We start from the raw sequence: 21,525 nt of genomic DNA on the forward strand, positions 1-21,525 counted from the left end.
TGGAGGAGGAAACACTGGCCTCCGACGCTGACCAGCGGCAGCTCACATCTCTCTGAGCACCACTGGGAGGACAAATAAATACTGAAGAACAGCTTTATATTCCTCCTCTTCTCCACCCCCAATCCCATCCTCTCACTCCGGCTCTTTCTCTCCCACCTCCAATCCTCTCAGTCCCATTCCCGTCTCCTATCCTCTCACTCCCACGCCTTCCACTCAGCCTCCTCCTCTGACTCACACTCCTTTCCCCCCCCTCCTCTTTTTTCAATCCCACTCCTTCCCGTCTCATCTGCTCTAAACTCCTGGCCCTCTCCTTTCCATCGACACTCTCCTCCCAACAACTCCTCCCTTATCCTTTCCACTTTTCCTCTCATCTCCTCTCTCCCACCTCCCCCTGCCCGGCGGGTTGTCAGTACGAAGCCTGGGAGGCTGGGAGAGGACCCAGCACCACACTGTTCGTATCCAGTCACTCGGAAAATACAATTATTGTGCCGCTTCTCAACTGTGAAATTGTTGTACGACCGCTGTTCAACACGGCGCGGCCCTAATCACCGATAAGAGACCCGCGCCGCGCGAGCCCCGCCGCCAGTATATGCAAATAGATCGCGCCGACGTCTCGTTAGCGAGTGATGTCAGAGGGCGCGCGTGCGTGTTCGCGGGAGACAGACAGGTGACAGCTGTCACGTCGGGAAACATCGGCTCCGCTCCCGCCTTGATCGGCCACTTTGACCGGAGTCGTGTGCGGGTTTTGATAGGTCAATAAACGCCCGCTGATGGGCAGATTGCGGTACACGATGTAAACAAGAATTCTCTAGGGGGAAGGAGGGGGGGCTGGGTGTCTATCACCCACGAGGGGGGGGAGCGGACTCAAGACTCTGCAGAATGATAAAGCATCGGCGTGGAAACCTCGTTTTCTCTGTGGTCTACTGTAAGGTGATGAAATATCAATTGAAACAAGGAGGCAGACAAAAAATACCGTCACCCGAGATCATGAACGATGGGTCGCTTGTGGAGCGGTTTATACGGGAAAGACGGCCACATAAAGTCTCAGTGAATGATGGATTCAGAGACACAAATCATTTATAATGAGGATTTAAAGACGCCGGTTGGGGGCTAGAGAACAGACGACGTTGCGTGCTCCCCGTGTGGAGGCTGACCGGGGCAGGTTAACGGGGGTCTGACAGTGGGGGTTTTTGAGGATGGCCTGAGCTCTTATCAGACGCTGTGGGTTCAGGTTGTCAGCCCACTTCCCCTCGGTTGACTCGACCACCTCGGCCCGTCTGGCCGAGATAAAGCCACCGTTTCCGTTCCGCGTCGTCTTGATTGCAGAGAAAAGCGTTATCCTCTCCCGTGTGTGTTAGGGACTGATCTGCAGACAGCTGGTGGTGAGACCGCGCGCCAAAGTCCTTAACGTCTGAGTTAAATAAGCAAACAAACGACGCCCGAACATTCGAGTAGCATTTTATTAACAAATGTTTTGGTACAAAATATTTTACATGTATATCTAAAACAAGTAAGTAAAATACACAAGAGTTTGTGCGCATGGGTGTGTATATGTCTGAGTGTGCGTGTTTCTGTGTGGGTGAGGGAGCCCAATTGTAAATTCCACACGTCCCAGTTGTCAGCCCATGGTGTCATATGTATACAGGAGATCACTTCAGAACTATGGCGTTCAAACCCAGCCTTCCCCTATCTCGAACCATAGGTCAATCCTGCTGCCATCTCTGATTGGCCCAATTAATGTCGACCCGATGTCGATGCTTGATCCCATTGCTCTGCGTTACTTTCTATTTATTTTGCCTCTCTCCGGAACCCGGTGTTGTCATAGAGACGAGACTGCAGAGTCATGTGAGGCCAGCAGAGCTCAGCATGGAGACGAATCAATCAGATCCAATCTGAGCTCTTCAGAGAGGCTGAACCCGACCACAAATACAACTGGATCCTCCTTCAGGGACTGTGTGTTTGTGTGCGTGTGTGTGTGCGTTTGAGTGTGTGTGTGTTTGTGTGTGCGTGCGCGCGCGTATGTGTGATTAGAAATTCTCCAGAAGGTCCATGATTCTCTTCTTCTCGGCCTCTTTGAACTCGGTGGTCTTGCCATCGCCGATGCTCTCAGCGTATTCTGGAACACAAGAGCAGGTTCAGTGCAGTGGTTAGGGAGGCAGACTCCCGGCCCAGAGGTAGCGGGTTTGATTCCCACTGTAGCAGGCATACTGACACCAGAGGCCCTCCATCTATCCCTGAATTTTACAAATATTTGTACAATTTAAATAAATGTAATTGATCAAAGTTTTTTTTCTGTAGTTTGTTGTTCTGTTTTCTAAGATGGGATCAATAAAGTTGGTGACGATGTGACCCAGACTGCGTGTGTCTTACCTCTCATGATGTGTCTCACCACCTTCAAGGAGCCTCCCCTCAGGTTGAGGATCTGGTGCACCCTCTGATGCAGCTACACACACACCCACACACACACACACAGAGACAGACAGACAGACAGACAGAGGATAACATTTGAATACAATTGGAATTATGGATGCGTGGCCTTTACCAAATGTCTGCATGGCCGCGTGTGCCGAGTGTTGACAGAGGGGCTGATCTCCACCCGATGCAACAGAGGTGTGTGTGTATATATAATGTATGTGTGTGTGTCTGTATGTGCGTGTGCGTGTGTGTCTGTACCTGGGCTATGCCAGAGTTGCTGATCTCCACCATGATGTAGCAGATGAGCTGCAGGACGAACAGGCCGGCGTCCAGACGTCTGAGGTAGAACTCATCCTCCAGGCCGTCGTCCAGGATCTCCCCCCGACGCACCATCTCCTACACACACACAATTATACACATTACACACACACACACAATTATGTACATTACACACACACACAATTATACACATGACACACACAATTATACACATTACACACACAATTATACACATTAAACACACACACATATACATTACCCACACACACACACATATATTTATATACACATTACACACACGCACAATTATATAAATTACACACACACACACATAACACAAACACACACAAGTATACACATTAAACACACAAACATAATTATATACGTTACACACACTCACATTATATATACACACATATATAACTATACGCATTACACACACAATTATATACACACACATAATTATAAACATTACACCCACACACACAACATACAAACACACACACACATTATGTATGCACACACACACATTATTTACACACGTAATCACACACAAACATCACACACACACACACACACACACGCACGCAATACAGATATGACAGCATTGTGATTCTGTTAATATTGCGATACAATATTTATTGTTCTTGTGCGATTTAATCTTTTGTGGGTTTAATGCCGGGGTCTCCAGCTGCCCCCCAGGCACCACTCTGTCCTGCTGGGACCACCTCCCCACCGCAGTAGGGCGGGGGGGGGGTCTCCTAATTGACACGCACACTCCCCTGCATAGTTATCCATCTTAACAAGTAGCCAATAACAGTTCTCCGCCAATAGGCTCCCAGCTCCCATTCATCATCATTAGAGACTGGACCGCGGAGGGGGAGAGAGACACACACATTAGAGAGAGAGAGACACACACACACACCACATGAGGGAGAGAGAGACACTCCCTCACACACACATTAGAGAGGGAGACACACACATTAGAGAGAGAGAGACACACACACCACATGAGGGAGAGAGACACACACACCACATGAGGGAGAGAGAGACACTGACTCACACACACATTAGAGAGAGAGACACATTAGAGAGAGAGATAGAGAGAGACACACATTAGAGAGGGAGACACACACATTAGAGAGAGAGAGACACACACACACATTAGAGAGAGAGACACACAGAGAGAGAGAGAGAGAGAGAGAGAGAGAGAGAGAGAGAGAGACACACACACACACACTACATTAGAGAGAGAGACACACACAAACCACATGAGGGAGGGAGAGACACACTCACACACACATTAGAGAGAGAGAGACACACATTAGAGAGAGAGAGACACAGAGAGAGAGAGACACACACACACATTAGAGAGAGAGAGACACACACATTAGAGAGAGACACACAAACATTAGAGAGAGAGAGAGACACACTAGAGAGAGACACACAAACATTAGAGAGAGAGACACACACACCACATGAGGGAGAGAGAGAAACTCACTCACACACACATTAGAGAGAGACACACACACACCACATGAGGGAGAGAGTCACTCTCACACACACACACACACACATTATAGAGAGAGACACTCACTCACACACACATTAGAGAGACACACACACACACACACGAGGGAGAGAGACACACACACACACATTATAGAGAGAGACACTCACACACACACATTATAAAGAGAGAGACACACACACATTAAAAGGGAGAGAGACACACACACACACAAGAGGGAGAGAGAGACACACACACTATAGAGAGAGAGACACACACACACATTATATAGAGAGAGAGACACACACACACAGATTATAGAGAGACCCACACACACAGACACACAATAGCGAGAGAGAGCGGGAGAGAGACACACACAAACACACTAGAGAGAGAAGAGACCCACACGCACTCCTTCTCCCCTCTGGTAGTTGCAGCTCAATGTCTCTCTGGCCATGAAGAACAAGTACAGAACCTGCGGCTTGACTCTCCATCAATATCACCACGACAACATTACTGACATTCTTCAAACCTCCACTCAACCCACATCGCAGTGGAGCCACAGTTTACTGTCTTCAGCTGGTTCCCCTCCAGACTACTACTGCAGACCCAGGGAAACAACACCCTAATACCAAAGGAGTGCTACTTCTTAATACCCATAGGAACCACGGCAAGTACTTATACGCATACTTAAACAGAGAACAAAGTGCTAAGGCTACTGACGCTGTAGCCCAGCCCAAAGTACTAGAACAGACACCTCCCAGAACAACCGATTCCCTCCAAGACCGACCAACCGATTCCCTCCAAAACCGACCAACCGATTCCCTCCAAGACTGACCAACCGATTCCCTCCAAGACCGACCAACCGATTCCCTCCTGCACCAACCGACTCCCGGGCCGCTCTCAGGACCCCCATTACAGGCCCGTTCACTGGGACCACCCGACCATTGTTAAAGAGTTCCTAGAGGGAACAGGATATAATAAAATCTGAATAAAAAACGTGAATCCAGAGAGTTCGAATAAAAGCATACGGAGGGAATAAAACCGGGGACAGGGGAATAAAAAGTAAGATTTTGGCGGACTATCAGAATCCTCAAGGTACGCCATGAATCTCAGACCCCATTGGGTCTTAAAATGGTTCCTTTAATATAACGAGCGTGTGTTTCTCCTTGGGGCGGGTGGGGGCGCTGGAGGTAAATGCACGGTTATTTACTACCGGCTGTGCGCTTATACGATTTAACCAATAAAAGAGATGTGACAGAAATACTTATGGCAGCAATGTTGGCGTAAGCGTCCTATATTTTCATCCTGGCCTATTGAATAACAAACCCAGCGAGTCAATAGCAATGCTCCCAAAACAGCTAATGAAAATAAATGACCACTTAGCCACGGGGAGCTACAGACCAGCGCGAGCGGCATTTACCCACACACACGATTTAATCTCAGAGACAAAGTATGGGCTGGGCACGGGGCCTTATCTTCGATCAGATCAATTACACTTGAGGATATATCGTAATATATCAATACGCTGAGGAAAGATCTAAAGTAAAAGGACTAAAGAAACAGGAAAGAGTCTCTGGTCTGGTCTGGTTAGATCACAGCGAAGCAAAATGGCCATCAGATCCTCCCCCATCAGAACCCTATCCGTGGTGTAGAGGCGGAGAGCCATCGGTACAGACCGGATCAGACCGGATCAGACCGGACCAGACTGGATCAGACCGGGGAGGGAGGAGCACCTCATCAGACACCAGAGGAAGAGGAGGAGGGAGAGGAACAGAAGAGGAAGATAACGAGGAAGAGGCTGAAGAAGGTTTGTCGACCACAGGTTCACAAAGAAATCTGATGACCTCCGAGCGACAGAAGGAGAGGAGGAAGAGGAGGAGGTGTAGGAGGAGCAAGAGGAAGAGGAAGAGAAGGTGCAGGAGGAAGAGGAGGGGCAGGAGGAAGAGGAGGTGCAGGAGGAAGAGGAGGGGCAGGAAGAAGAGGAGGGGCAGGAGGAGGAGGAGGGGCAGGAGGAAGAGGAAGGGCAGGAGGAAGAGGAAGGGCAGGAGGAAGAGGAGGGGCAGGAGGAAGAGGAGGGGCAGGAGGAAGAGGAGGTGCAGGAGGAAGAGGAGGGGCAGGAGGAGCAAGGGGAAGAGGATTTGCAGGAGGAAGAGGAGGGGCAGGAGGAAGAGGAGGGGCAGGAGGAAGAGGAGGTATAGGAGGAGCAAGAGGAAGAGGATTTGCAGAAGGAGCAAGAGAAGGAGGAGGTGCAGGAGGAAGAAGAGGGGCAGGAGGAAGAGGAGGATGAGGAGCAAGAGGGTCAGGAGGAAGAGGAGGAGCAGTGGGAAGAGGAGCAGGAGGAAGAGGAGGATGAGGTGCAGGAGGGGTCTATTACAGCAGTCCCCAGCGAGAGCAGACCCCCCACCGCTACGCTCACGTAATAGGCTGCGTAATTCTCTGTGTGTGTGTGTGTGTGTGTGTGTGTGTGTGTGTGTGTGTGTGTGTGTGTGTGTGTGTGTGTGTATGTGTGTGTGTGTGTGTGTAATCTGTGTGTGTGTGTGTGCATTCTGTGTGTGTGTGTATGCATTCTGTGTGTGTGTGTGTATTCTGTGTGCATTCTGTATTTGTGTGTGCGCCTGGGTTCTTTCTGTTGCTGTAGTGTTAACCTGCCTATGTGTGGTTGGATGTGTGTTTTCATGTGCAGGTTTGATGTGCGTTAGCGTATTATTAAATCTTGGGAGTGTGTGTGTGTGTCCGTCCGATGGGAGTCTAGGATGCAGAATTAAAGCCGTTTCTCTCTTTGTCAGCAAGTTCGGCTAAACCCTCTGTGGCTCTGTGTGTGTTTGTGTGTAGAGAGAGACGGAGTGTGTGTGTACGTGTGTGTGTGTGTGTGTGTGTGTGTGTGTGCGTTCTCATTAAAGTTGCAGCATGTTAAAACTTCAGCGGCAGGGGACCCGGGCCGACACAGGTCTTTGTCTGATTTATTCATCTCTCAAGGTAATAAATAAAGCCTGGCACCTTGGTCCCTCAGTGCACGCACACACACACACACACACACACACACACACACACACACACACACACACACTGAAGGGAACAGGCAGAGGCGTCTTGATCGTTCAGTTAAACTCCTTAAAACTTCCTCTGACACCTCTTCGGAGGAGGAGGAGGTTGGCAATGCAGGGTTTACAGGAGATGTGTGTGTGTGTGTGTGTGTGTGTGTGTGTGTGAGAGACGGTGGGTATAAATGTGTGTGTGTGAGGCTGGCAAAGCATCAAAGCTTAGCAGTCTTGATGCTTGGCCAGCCTCCTTGAAAGCATAAGCCGGCGACAAGGACACACACACACACACACACACACACACACACACACACACACACACACACACACACACACACACACACACACACACACACACACACACGGACACGTGCGCGCGCGCACGCTCTTTCCCCAATTTTTAGCGTGCACGACTTTTGCTGAAGAGGGATTCCCGCTGAAATCACCGCCACAACCCAACTTTGGCCCCCGCGGCCCAGTCCTCCGTCCTCAGCCCCCCCCCCCACACACACACAGCGGAGGGGCCAGGGATGGACAGGGGGCCAGCAGTAGGAGACGCACCAGGAGACGCAGCGGACAGCCGGAGTAATTACTTGTCAGGGAGTCAATTCAGCAGCTAGTTAAGAGCCTGGTTATGACAGCCCCTCAGAGAGGAGGAGGAGGAGGAGGAGGAGGGAGAGGAAGAGGGAGGGAGGTGGGGAAGATAGATGGAGAGAAGGAAGGGGAGGAGGAGATAGATGGAGAGAAGGAAGGGGAGGAGGAGGAGGAGGAGATAGATGAGAGAAGGAAGGGGAGGAGGAGGAGGAGGAGATAGATGGAGAGAAGGGGAGGAGGAGATAGATGGAGAGAAGGAAGGGGAGGAGGAGGAGATAGATGGAGAGAAGGAAGGGGAGGAGGAGGAGGAGATAGATGAGAGAAGGGGAGGAGGAGATAGATGGAGAGAAGGAAGGGGAGGAGGAGGAGGAGATAGATGGAGAGAAGGGGAGGAGGAGATAGATGGAGAGAAGGAAGGGGAGGAGGAGGAGGAGATAGATGGAGAGAAGGGGAGGAGGAGATAGATGGAGGGAAGGAAGGGGATGGGGAGGAGAAGGAAGGAGAGAAGGGGATTTGGAAAGAGGAGGGAAAGGAAAAGGTAGAGAAGGAGGAAGAGAAAGATGACGAGAAGGGGGGGAGGCAGAGGGAGGTGGAAAAGAGGAGGAGAGCGAGAGACAAAGGAGAACGGGGAGGATGTGAGGAATTACTAGAAAAAAGGGAGGCAAGAGGTGTAAACAGACACACACACAAAGAGGTATACACACACGCACGGACAGAGGGACGCACACACACAGACGCAAAAAACCACCACACGCGCACACAGACACTTAAAAACAGCAACACACACACACACACACACACACACCCACACACAGACCGTATGACTTTATGAAAGGAAGAGTAGTTAAAATTTGGAGAGAGAGAATGAGCGGAGAGAGAGAGAGAGAGAGAGAGAGAGAGGGAGAGATGTGCCAAGGTGGGAGAAAAAATAAGCTGCTTATTAAGATTGGTTCCACAGACTAGAGAGAGGAAGGGAGGGAGCGAGAGAGAGATCAAGAGAGGAGAGAGCTGGGTGGAGGAGAGGGGAGAGGGGGCAGGGACCGCTCTCCTCTGCTATCCTCATGAGAAATCTGTGGATGTTGCAGAGGAAAAACATTTTGGCTCGGAGCCCTTCAAACACCTTTAACCACAGCAGAAAACGAGGGAGAGGGAGCGGGCGAGAGAGAACAGGATACATAGAGAGAGAGAGACGGCTTAAATCACAACAAGGGGGGGAAAACATTCGAGGAGGCTACAGAGAGAGAGAGTGACAGAGAGACAGACAGACAGAGACAAAGAGAGACAGAGCTCGAGAGAGAGACAGAGAGTGACAGAGAGAGACAGAGAGACAGACAGACAGAGAGGCAAAGAGAGACAGAGCGAGAGAGAGAGACAGAGAGAGACAAAGACAGACAGAGTGAGAAAGGGTAAAGGAGTGAGACAGACCGAGTAAGAGAGAGAGAGACAGACAGAGAGGGTAAGAGAGACGGGGACAAACAGGGTGATAGAGGGTGAGAGAGAGGGAGAGACTGACCTAACATGGGCTACAGGCAGAAGGCTGACATATCTATCTTCCTGTTAAACAAAACGTATAGAAGCAAGCGGCCCAAACACACTACAGTCCATCAGAACCCCCTTAGCCGAGGGCAACAAAGGCCTTATGTAGGGCGGTGGTTCACTAGCACCGACCAGACCGCAGAACACCAGCCTCCTATCCCAGTACAAACTGCGTCCAGCGATAGGAACTCCCTGGACTGCTGCATGTGACTGGTTTGTATCCGACCACATTGGCCTGTCACATACATGGGTAACGTACATGTCTGCACATAAGCGCGGGAGATAGAAAAATGTAGAAATACTGTTGGAAGAAATACTGATTTATAAATGTAATCAGCTCTTTATAAATCCTCTACTGTGGTGCTTGAACCACTAAATGCTTTCACTCTCTAAAAGGGGTGATATTATGCCACCAGGTGTGAGTGTGATAAGCGTTCAAGAGCTGTTTGAAAAACTGCCTTTTCCTGTTTTTTTGTGACATCACAAGTGGGCTTGTCCACCTAGACATATGCTGGGTAAAAGGCAGAGTTTCAAACAGCCTCTAAGGGCTAATCACACTCACAGCAGGTGGCATAATTTCACCCCGTTAACCGAGCACATCCACGTAAACACTCCCAACACTAATAGGTTCACATCCTGTTCTGTGTAAAGGTTAGTAGCTCCACCCCCTACAGGTCAGTAGCTCCTCCCCTACAGGTCGGTAGCACCTCCCCTACAGGTCGGTAGCTCCTCCCCCTGCAGGTCGGTAGCTCCTCCCCCACAGGTCAGTAGCACCTCCCCCTACAGGTCAGTAGCTCCTCCCCACACTGTAGGTCGTTGGTTCCTTTAGCTCATGGTGTTAAAGCATGTTGCTGTGGTCGGAAGCATTGCTGGAGGGTCAGAATCGAAACACAAGGGGCTGAACCAACCCCCGGATACCACGATATATATACACTGAATAACGGCAGATATATCTGTACCGTGAATATTGGTTGATATTTAATACTTTAGTCCCCTAGATTCAAGCGTCGGTTGGGCTCTTGTTATAACCCAGCCAAACTCCTCCACCCTAAACCATTACAATCACGCATCAAACACGGTCAAAACAATTACTCTTTTACGTAATTTCCCCCCCTTTATATTCGTTAGCCATCGTCACGAGCAACCATTATACGGGTTGTAAGTGGAACATATTTTACAAGTGATATTGGTTCCGGAGACTGGGATCCCTAATGGAGGCCAGGGGGGCGGTCGCTGGCTACACCGGAGCCCAACAGGACTCAGCTGCTCCAAGATGGCCGCCGGCAGAGGACAGTGTTAGCCCTTTATGTTTCCTGTACGGCTTATCACTACCTTATCACTAGCACACACATCCTCCCTCTGAGCACCCAGATAACGGGGGAGGGACCGAGGGACAGAGAAGGGGGGTGAGAGAGAGAGAGAGAGAGAGAGAGAATGAGAATGTCAAGCTGTCCTGCTGTCCTTTTCTTGGCGTTCTCGCCACAGTAGCCGTCTGAGGAATTTATCTAGTGCCACTGTGTGATAGAGATCTGGCTGCCTCACTCTTTCCTCGCCTCCCCCCTCCCCCAGACCTCTCTTCTTTCGGAGGTAATCTGGTTTCATCCTCGTCCATCGCTCCCTTCTCTTCTTCATTTACACACTCTAAATATTCAACCCTCTGAATTCTCTTCCTCCCGCTCTCGTTCTCCATCTCCCTCTTCCTCCCTCCCCCCCCCCCCCCCCCCCCGAGTCGACCCTCACTATCTCCGGCTACCCTCCCTCCCCTATCTCCTGCTCTCTCCTTTTCTTCCTCCATCTTTTGCCCTCCCCCTTTTTCTCTCTCCCTCCCTCTATGAACAGCCCTCCCTTCCTCCCTCCATCTGCCTTTCTCTCTTTTTCAGAAAGCCATTATGAACCCCGGTGTTCTATCAGTTCCTCGCTCCTGCAACAGTCTGCCTGTTGGTCTGTCTCCCTGCCTCCCCGTCTACCTGTCAGTCTACCTCCAGGGGAGGACCGACAGGTATTTTGAGTCGCGGCAGAAGACCTGTGGTATGTCTGCCTCCCTGTCTACATGTCTGTCTGCCTCCAGGGCAGGACAGCCAGGTCCTGTGACTAGCAGCAGCAGCGGTGGTATGTCTGCCTGCCTGTCTGTCTGTCTGCCTGTCTCCAGGGGAGGACAGACGGGTGTTTTGAGTAGCAGCAGCAGCAACGATATGTCTGTTTGCATGTCTGTCTGCCTGCCTCCAGGGGAGGACAGACAGGTCCTGTGAGTAGCAGAGGTGATATGTCTGCCTGTCTGACTGCCTCCCTCTAGGGTAGGACAGACAGGTCCTGTGACTAGCAGCAGCAGCGGTGGTGTGTCTGCCTGCCTGTCTGTCTGCCTGTCTCCAGGCGAGGACAGACAGGTCCTGTGAGTCTCAGCAGTATGATTAATATTAATGGGATTATTTTTAGATGCGTACGTGTTTCTCGCCCTCGATCCTCTTGTCAGCCTGCTGGACCGCCTCGAGGTACGTAAAGTGGAGCTCCATCAGCCTGTCCACCTGGGGAGGGGAAAAGAGAGAGAGAGAGAGAGAGAGAGAGAGAGAGAGAGAGAGAGAGAGAGAGAGAGAGAGAGAGAGAGAGAAAGGAGAGACAGAGAGAGAGAGGGAGAGAGAGACAGAGACAGAGACAGAGAGACAGAGAGAGAGAGAGACAGAGACAGAGAGAGAGGGGAGACAGAGAGAGAGACAGACAGGGACAGAGAAAGAGAGATAGACGCATAGAGAGACAGAAAGGGACGAAGAGAGGCTAAATTAAAAATAGAAATGCTTCAAATGAAGACAACAGGGACAGAGCAGATTGTGTAGTCTCACACACACACACACACACCAGGGGAGGAGGTGACTGCCAGCCCGCTGTGCTCCACATACTAAACAACAGCTCTGCTCTTCACGGCGCTTCCAACGCTACGTTAGCGTCCCCTCAGCCACCATGCCGCTCTATGAGGGCGTCACATGATCAGAGCGGATCCCCACGTCGGGGACCTGCTGTGTTCTTAACGCCATCTTCTTCCGTCTCTCACCTCTCCTCCTCTTCCTCACTCACACACACACACACCACGTCTACAGCGAGCGAAGTCTCTGCTTGAGACGAAGGTGTGGGTGGGATCCATGTGTGGCTGGAAGTGTTCGTGTGCAAATGAGCACCTGGTGCGCTCCAGTGTGCATTGGTGTGTGCGTATATGTGGTAGCGTGTGTGCGGTAGCGTGTGTGCGTTAGCGTGTGTGCGGTAGGGTGTGTGCGTTAGCATGTGTGCGGTTGCGTGTGTGCGGTCGGGTGTGTGTGGTAGCGTGTGTGTGGTAGCGTTTGTGCGGTAGCGTGTGTGCGGTAGCGTGTGTGCGGTCGGGTGTGTGCGGTCGGGTGTGTGCGGTAGCGTGTGTGCGTTAGCGTGTGTGCGGTTGCGTGTGTGCGGTAGCGTGTGTGCGGTAGCGTGTGTGCGTTAGCGTGTGTGCGTTAGGGTGTGTGCGTTAGCATGTGTGCGGTCGGGTGTGTGTGGTAGCGTGTGTGCGGTAGCGTGTGTGCGTTAGCGTGTGTGCGTTAGCGTGTGTGCGTTAGCGTGTGTGCGGTAGGGTGTGTGCGGTAGCGTGTGTGGTTTAGCGTGTGTGCGGTAGCGTGTGTGCGGTAGCGTGTGTGCGGTAGCGTGTGTGCGGTAGGGTGTGTGCGTTAGCGTGTGTGCGGTAGGGTGTGTGCGGTAGCGTGTGTGCGGTAGCGTGTGTGCGTTAGCGTGTGTGCGTTAGCGTGTGTGCGGTAGCGTGTGTGCGGTAGCGTGTGTGCGGTACCGTGTGTGCGGTAGCGTGTGTGCGGTAGCGTGTGTGCGGTAGCGTGTGTGCGGTAGCGTGTGTGCGTTAGCGTGTGTGCGGTAGCGTGTGTGCGGTAGCGTGTGTGCGGTAACATGAGCCCACCTTCTCACAGTCGTTCTCGGTGAACTTGCTGAGCAGCCGGCTCCTCTGCTGGGCCTTCAGGTTCCTCAGCATGGACGAGATGATGGAGCTCACGTGCTCTGCAGGACCACAAGAGGACACAGGCCGTGAACACTCAGAACTCACCCGGCCAGGGCTGCCCCAACCTAGGCCTCCACGCACGTCTGGGAGGAACCGGGTCTGGGAGGAACCGGGTCTGAGAGGAACCGGGTCTAGGAGGAACCGGGTCTGGGAGGAACCGGGTCTGGGAGGAGCTGGGTCTGAGAGGTACCGGGTCTGAGAGGTACCGGGTCTGAGAGGTACCGGGTCTGAGAGGAACTGGGTCTGAGAGGAACCTGTGAGGAACCGGGTCTGAGAGGAACCGGGTCTGAGAGGAACCTGAGAGGAACCGGGTCTGAGAGGAACCGGGTCTGAGAGGAACCAGGTCTGAGAGGTACTGGGTCTGAGAGGTACCTGAGAGGTACCAGGTCTGAGAGGTACCTGAGAGATACCGGGTCTGAGAGGTACCGGGTCTGAGAGGTACCGAGTCTGAGAGGTACCGGGTCTGAGAGGTACCGGGTCTGAGAGGTACCGGGTCTGAGAGGTACCGGGTCTGAGAGGTACCGGGTCTGAGAAGAACCGGGTCTGAGAGGTACCGGGTCTGAGAGGTACCGGGTCTGAGAGGTACCGGGTCTGAGAGGTACCGGGTCTGAGAGGTACCGGGTGCAACACTCCTCCTGGAAGTGACATTTTGGAGCAGGCATCTGAATGCCATAGCACCTGCGGGCCGGACGGGCGGGCGGGGGGGGGGGGAGGAGACAAACAGCCCAGACTAACAGAGGTGCCGGGGGGTGGTGTTCGGCAGGGCCGTGACGCAGGCCGGAGTCCGAGACACGCCGATGCAGACGTCAGTCAGTCCCAACAAAGTGGAGCGCTCATCAGTGACGTGTTTAAAAATAGACTGACCAGCACCTTGGCGGGAGGGCTGGGTGAATAAACAATAGCAGACAGTTGGGGGCAGGAGAGTGGAGGGGTGGCGGTGCCTGACTCCCAGGGGAACCTGCATGGCTACACTCCACCTGCGGGCATCCATGGCCCTAGCTGCCCCCTTAATGGCCAGTCTGAACTATACATCAAGATGACGAGAGGAGCCGTTGAAACGAGCAAGACAAGTGAATAAATGTGTATTATTATATGGCCCTCCATTAGCAGGCCGTATTACCTTTAAGGTAACCACGGTGCCCTGAGCTGCGCTGACATTTTAACAGGGTAATAATGGCTGTGCGTTCATTAGTTGTAAAGGCAGGCGCTGCGAGATGATGGGCGTAATTAACTGCATGGCCCGCCTGTCCCTCCGGGCGGCCAATCAAGCTCGTCAGTTGAGATCTGCTCAGGCTTTGAGAAGAGAAATCGACTGAACAGTACACTCTGGAGAGGAGAGAGCGAGCGAGAAAGAACCACTACAGTACAGCGAACACAGAGAGAGAGAGAGTGAGAGTGAGAGTAAGAGTGAGAGAGAGCCACTACAGCACAGCGAACAGAGAGAGAGGGTGATAGAGAGTGAGTGAGAGAGAGAACCACTACAGTACAGCGAACAGAGAGAGAGAGAGTGATAGAGAGTAAGAGTGAGAGTAAGAGTGAGAGAGAGAGCGAACCACTACAGTACAGCGAACAGAGAGAGAGTGATAGAGAGTAAGAGTGAGAGAGCGAACCACTACAGCACAGCGAACAGAGAGAGAGAGAGAATAAGAGTGAGAGAGAGCGAACCACTACAGCACAGCGAACAGAGAGAGAGAGAGAGAGAGAGAGAGAGAGAGAGAGAGCGAGAGAGAGAGAGAGAGAGAGAGAGATGGGAAAAGGAGTGTAATTGGATCTTATCAACAGGGGTCAATAATCTCTCGGTGAGGCTTGGTTGTTGCTAGGCGACAACTGTAAGAGAATCAGGGGCACCGCTCCGTTCCCAAGGGTCCCCCGGATGATGCAGCGTCGTTACCCACAAGACCCAGGCTGCAACATCTGGCACGCACACACTCACACATTCACAATGGAACACTAGACACCCACACAAACATGAGACATACACACACTCACACACACACTAGTCGGACGCAATGAAAGACTAGCCACACACTGAAACACTAGAGGCACACAAAGAAACAATAGACACACAAACAAACACTAGACACACACTGAAACACTAGAGGCACACAAGGAAACACTACACACACAAACAAACACTAGACACACACACTGAAACACTAGACACACACACACTGAAACACTAGAGGCAAACAAAGAAACAATAGACACACAAACACACACTGAAACACTAGACACACACACTGAAACACTACACACACACTGAAACACTAGACACACATACTGAAACACTAGACACACACACACTGAAACACTAGACACACACACACTGAAACACTAAACACACATACTGAAACACTAGACACACACACTGAAACACTAGACACACACACTGAAACACTAGACACACACACTGAAACACTAGACACACACACACTGAAACACTAGACACACACACACTGAAACACTAGACACACACACACTGAAACACTAGACACACACACTGAAACACTAGACACACATACTCCTGTTCAATCTGCTCAATATCTCAGCATTTTGGTGACACTTCACCGCGTTGTTTATGCTTATTTGATGGACATGACGCTTCGTGTCCTGAGAGGACGCCTCCCTCTCCGTGAACCCGCGCTGTGATTGGTCAGTGTCAGGGCCTCGGCCGCGTCCACTGGGACGAGGCGATCCACCAGCGGCGCGTCTGTAAAGCTTCCTGTCTGAGGGCGGAGCCTGACGGCGCGCAGCGGCTTTAAGACACCTCTGAATCCCCGGGGGAATATAAACCACAGCGATGTGAAGACCTTAAAGCCGGATGAATTTAACCAGGAACAATAACTGCCTCCTCGCTCGGAATAAACTGACAACAAATCCTTAGAGTTTTTCTAGCCCTGTACCACGATGTTTTGTGGACGGTGGACTTCTTGTCGACCGTCCAAAAGGTAGATAGATAGAATATGAATACAGGTAGAGCGGGATACGTACTTACTTTACATTTCTCCATCACTCTCTCACTGGTGTGGGGAGAGAAGGAATCAAGGTCAACAAGGGAAAGGTAGAGATGGGTAGAGAGAGCGGTATAGAGAGACTGGTAGAGAGAGCGAGGTACAGAGAGACGAGCAGAGAGACCGGTAGAGAGACAGGTTTGGACTGGCTGATTGGGATGTATATACAGAAAACCAGCAGTCACATTCCTACGATGTGAGCCCCCAAAAACAGTCCAGGGTTAAAGTACCTCAAAAGGGGAAGGTACTGCAGGTAGGAATTAAGAGCCATCATTATAGTGTAATTCGTTAGCTATGCCATCCCCATCCGTCAGCTATGAGTGAGTGGACGCTCAGTGAGGTTATCTGTTGTGGTTGAACCCAGGCCTGCACCCTGTAAGAGGCAATTTAGATTGAAGACCGCCCCCGGCTCATTTCTGACCAATCAGCGCATGTCTTCCCATCGTGCCTGTCAATGACAGGGACAGCATGACAGCAGCACTTCTTAATCGCCGAGGAACGTAGGGAGGGAGGAACGCAGGGAGGACGGGAGAAACGTAGGGAGCGAGAGAGAGAGGGAGGAACGTAGGGAGGAACATAGGGAGGGAGCGAGAGGGAGGAACGGAGGGAGGAACATAGGGAGGGAGAGAGAGGGAGGAACGTAGGGAGCGAGAGAGAGGGAGGAACGTAGGGAGGGAGGGACGCAGGGAGGAAGGGAGGAACGTAGGGAGGGAGAGAGAGAGAGGGAGGAACGTAGGGAGGAACATAGGTAAGGAAGAGAGAGAGGGAGGAACGTAGGGAGGAACATAGGTAAGGAAGAGAGAGAGGGAGGAACGTAGGGAGGGAGGGAGAGAGAGAGAGAGGGAGGAACGTAGGGAGGAACATAGGGAGGGAGTGGTCGGTTTTAAGTCCATTTAATTCATCTAGATCCTCTCCGGTTCTTTCCCACCGCCTGTTTACAGCTCCCTGATGTGACCTCCAGCAGCTTCCAACTCCCCCCCCCCGCCCCCCAACCCGGGCGCCCTGTTTCACTCAGACAACGCTCCACAATCACCACCACGACCGCTGTCCCAGCGGGGGGCCGGCGTGACACAGGCACAAAGGCGGGGGGGCTGTGAAAGGGGAACAGCGAGTGGCGTGTAGCAGATAAGGCGGCGCACTCCTCGGAGCGTGGAGGAAATGTTAATTAGAGGAGTGTCTATACCCGGGCATCGCACGGCGGATCTCTCCCCGGGAAAGTGGCTCATAAAGGGATTAGCCGCGTGTGATTATGACGACGCAGATTAACATCAAACTCATCCGCCGAAAACTGGCCGCCGCGGTCCCGCTGCTGGGTAGCAAGGGGACGGCTGGGGCGGCTGTGCGTGTGGATTTGTTTGCGGCTGTGCGTGCGCGCGCATGTCTGTGTGTGCGCGTGGACGCGTTTGACTGTGCGTGTTTGCGTCTGTGCATGTGGATGTGTTTTTGACCGTGCGCCAATCTGTGTTTGCGTGTGGATTTGTTTGCGGCTGTGCGTGCGCGCGCATGTCTGTGTGTGCGCGTGGACGCGTTTGACTGTGCGTGTTTGCGTCTGTGCATGTGGATGTGTTTTTGACCGTGCGCCAATCTGTGTTTGCGTGTGAATGTGTTTGTGACTGTGTGTGCGTGCCTCTGTCTGTGTGTGCGTGTAGATGTGTTTGTGTCTCTGTGTGTGCGTGCCTCTGTCTGTGTGTGCGTGTAGATGTGTTTGTGTCTCTGTGTGTGCGTGCCTCTGTCTGTGTGTGCGTGTAGATGTGTTTGTGTCTCTGTGTGTGCGTGCCTCTGTCTGTGTGTGCGTGTAGATGTGTTTGTGTCTCTGTGTGTGCGTGCCTCTGTCTGTGTGTGCGTGTAGATGTGTTTGTGTCTCTGTGTGTGCGTGCCTCTGTCTGTGTGTGCGTGTAGATGTGTTTGTGTCTCTGTGTGTGCGTGCCTCTGTCTAAGTGTGCGTGTAGATGTGTTTGTGAGTGTGCGTGCGTGCCTCTTGTCGGTGTGTGCCTTCGGATGCGTTTGACCGTGCGTGTGTATGAGTATGTGTGCGCTTGTGAGTGTGTTTGCGTCTGTGCGTGTGAATGTGTTTGTGACTGTGCGTTAGTAATGTGCGATATAAACGATATACGATATAAACGATAAAAAATGGCCTACGATAGAGATTTTAATTCTATCACTCTATCGCGATAATGCATGTTGATGACGCAAAATAGAATGTTTAATTTTTGGTTTGGTGCAATTCCTTTTCACATTGCAATTTTCGCAACAGTGCCAGAATTCGTCAACAAACCTGCATGTGTGCAAAGAACGTTAAATCATTGGACAAAAAGGTCTGGGGCGTTGTAGAGTGTTAAAGAAAAAGGGGGGGGGGGGGGGGAAGCACTGGTGAAAGTAAATAATCATGGATATCCAGCGTGATATACATTGATCTGCGGACTGGTCCAACTCCTTCTCCCTCATCCTGACTCGGAATGTGTTAAATGCATCTGCATTTTTAAGTTATGTTTTCCAGCATACTTTTTACTTGCTTTTGTCGGACCGTCGGGTGTTGGCTCAACATGGAGCAAAGAGGAGACGGAATGTCTTTTGGATATTGGACCCAAATATCCAAAAGACGTTCCGTCTCCTCTTTGCTCCATGTTGAGCAACGTCTCCGAGACCACCTCTCCGGCTGGGTCAACCTCCTTTTGATGGTTAAAAATATCACGTAATCGACAAAAATCTTAACAATCAATGATCGATCATCAATTAATCATGCCCATCCCTAATTGTCAGTACAGTGTCTGTTCCTTATCTAGAAAGACACCCGTTTTTCCTGTTCTCTGCATCTTGGTTTGGCATTTAAGAACCAAGGACTTAAACTAAGTGTAGTGCCTTTTAGAATGGTTTGCACTAAAGAAAAGAAACCCAATACTAATTTTATTTATCTGCAACATTATGTTGTATGATTACAGTGTTTCACAATAAATGTTCTTGAAATGACATACTATATTTCTCTTTTTTCTCTTTTTAATACATTTAGCAGTTTGGCTTTCCTTAGGGTCTATGTAACCTGTTCTGAAACAGTTATTTTATGATTTTATATTGTGATATATATCGTTATCGCAAGAGGCTGCAATGTATATCGCAATATGGATTTTAGGCCATATCGCCCATCTCTACTGTGCGTCCGTCTGTGTGTGCGTGTGAAAGTGTTTGCGTGAGTGCTTCTTTGTTTGTGTATGTGATTAGGTCTGTTTGTGCGTGCGCTTGCGTCTGTGCGTGCGTTTGTGCGTGTTAGTGTGTGTGTGAGAAAGCATGTGTGCGCAGGTGTGTGCGTGTGCACAGAGTTGTAGTACTATGCTTACAGAATCACAAACAGCAAAACTTCGAAGCTCTAGGGTTGAACTCCACTGGAGTCTCCTTCTGCCCTTAACTCCATCACACACCACAACACTAGAACAACCGACACAGGAAACCAGCCACCGTTCCCGTAGTGACGGGGACTGGCTGGTGTGCGTGTGCATGTAAATGAGGCGTCTGTTGGCATCTGTTCTGCGACACAGCGCTCACAGCGCCCCTAAATATAGCCCCTGTCTGCCACCCATTCTCACCCCGGCATTGTTGATTGGCTGGGGATGACATCACAGGAAGCACCTCGAGGGTGCGTTCTGAACACTCTGTGGAACTTGTTGAAAAACTACTTTTCTCGTCTCTCATTTCCACTACGCGTTGCACCTTGGTGAATGGATGAATGGATGCGTGCATTGTTCTCACAGGGCGATTCCCTGGCTGTCCCCTACCCCACCACAGAGGAAGACAGAGAAGGAGAGGCAGAGGGGCATTAGGGAGGGGGGAGAGAGAGAAAGTGGGAGAAACAGGGTGGGGGAGAGGGAGGAACGGTTTGAGAAAGAAAGTGAGAGCAATAGGTAAAGAAAGAGGGAGCGAGTAAGAGAGACAGAGAAAGACAGACTGACTGAAAGACAGACTGAAACAAAGCACGGACAAGAGTGTGACGCATGCATGCACACTAGCTCTGTTCTGAAGAATCTTCCTCAACGTGTCTGAAAACTGAAAACTGTGTTTTCCCCGTTGAGGTCCATGACCCCTCTCATGTTCCCAGACCCCCGCCCACGATGTCTGGATCACATCCCTATCTTACAACAACCTTTCCACCACAGCCTTCCCCCGCCTACGCATCTACCAGAACAAAGACCTTTTTTTTTAAATTCCACAGACGACGAAGTGTGGCGACCAGGAACGCTGGGGAAGTGTGTACCAAAGACCACACAGCCCTGCCTTCATCGTAGCGGAAAGAGCGTGGACATATGCCTTAATTAAGGGAGTCGTTTGGGGTCGTTGAAGGATGGATTCCTCTCGGAGGCGACCTGCCGGTCCCGTTGCCATGGCAGCCCAGCGTGTGATGCCAACGTGGAAGCTAATGTGGTGAAACCGGGTTCAGGTCATCTGCATACTGCATAGCGACACACACACACACACACACAAACACGTTTCATAACTCTTCCCCCCCCTGCTGCTTGAGAGGGTCAAGGGTTAATACGGCCCACCACAGGTGAGTCGCCAACAAAATGGCAGCCGCTTTGTCCGCCTCTCTGGGGGGCGTTCGGGGTCGCGGCGGGCCCAGGACATAAAGGTGAATTATGATGATTGTACCAAGGGGGGGGGTGGCGGGCAGCGGGGGGTAATTGGGCCAGCCAGACCCACAGGAGCAGAACACCGGGTTCCGCACAAGAGCATTTCTGTGTTTTCTATCAAGCTTCTGCCGGGGGGGGTACTTTTGAAGTTTAGAATACACACAGTGCGACGCGTCGCTGTGGGGTCGTGTTGTTTTTTTAAACGTGCGGTAGCGCCCAATCGAACGGCTCCGTTCGTTGGCTGGCTGCAGTGTGACGCGAGGCGTGTGATCTGAATGCACTGCTGCTCCCACTTGCTCTACATCCGCCGCTGTGTCTGTCCCCGCCGGCGGCCAATCACACGCCCCCCCCTCGTGGGGCCGCACAACTCGTCGCGTTTTAATTGGAAAACCCGATTCTGGCCTCTGCCATTGGATGATTGCGGAAGGTCGCAAAGATGAATGCTTTTTATTTTACGTATGTAAAATAATTGAATACATAAACACATTCGATTTAGTAT

General features: G+C 51.4%; 1 protein-coding gene across 1 annotated transcript in view; it reads right to left on the reverse strand.

Moving 5' to 3' along the window:
* Positions 1–1,442: 1,442 nt before the first annotated feature.
* Positions 1,443–21,525, reverse strand: part of ctnnbl1 (catenin, beta like 1) — a 34,007-nt gene continuing 13,924 nt past the window's right edge. Inside the window, exons 12-16 of the mRNA XM_079741101.1 lie at positions 13,298–13,395; positions 11,817–11,897; positions 2,674–2,811; positions 2,371–2,443; positions 1,443–2,116 (exon numbers count right to left, since the gene is read on the reverse strand). Coding sequence (XP_079597227.1) covers positions 2,028–2,116; positions 2,371–2,443; positions 2,674–2,811; positions 11,817–11,897; positions 13,298–13,395 — 479 coding nt within the window. The 3' untranslated portion in view covers positions 1,443–2,027. The remainder of the gene's footprint in view (positions 2,117–2,370; positions 2,444–2,673; positions 2,812–11,816; positions 11,898–13,297; positions 13,396–21,525) is intronic.

Source organism: Pollachius pollachius (genome assembly GCF_949987615.1).
Source record: "Pollachius pollachius genome assembly, chromosome: 8".
NCBI classification, from domain to species: domain Eukaryota; kingdom Metazoa; phylum Chordata; class Actinopteri; order Gadiformes; family Gadidae; genus Pollachius; species Pollachius pollachius.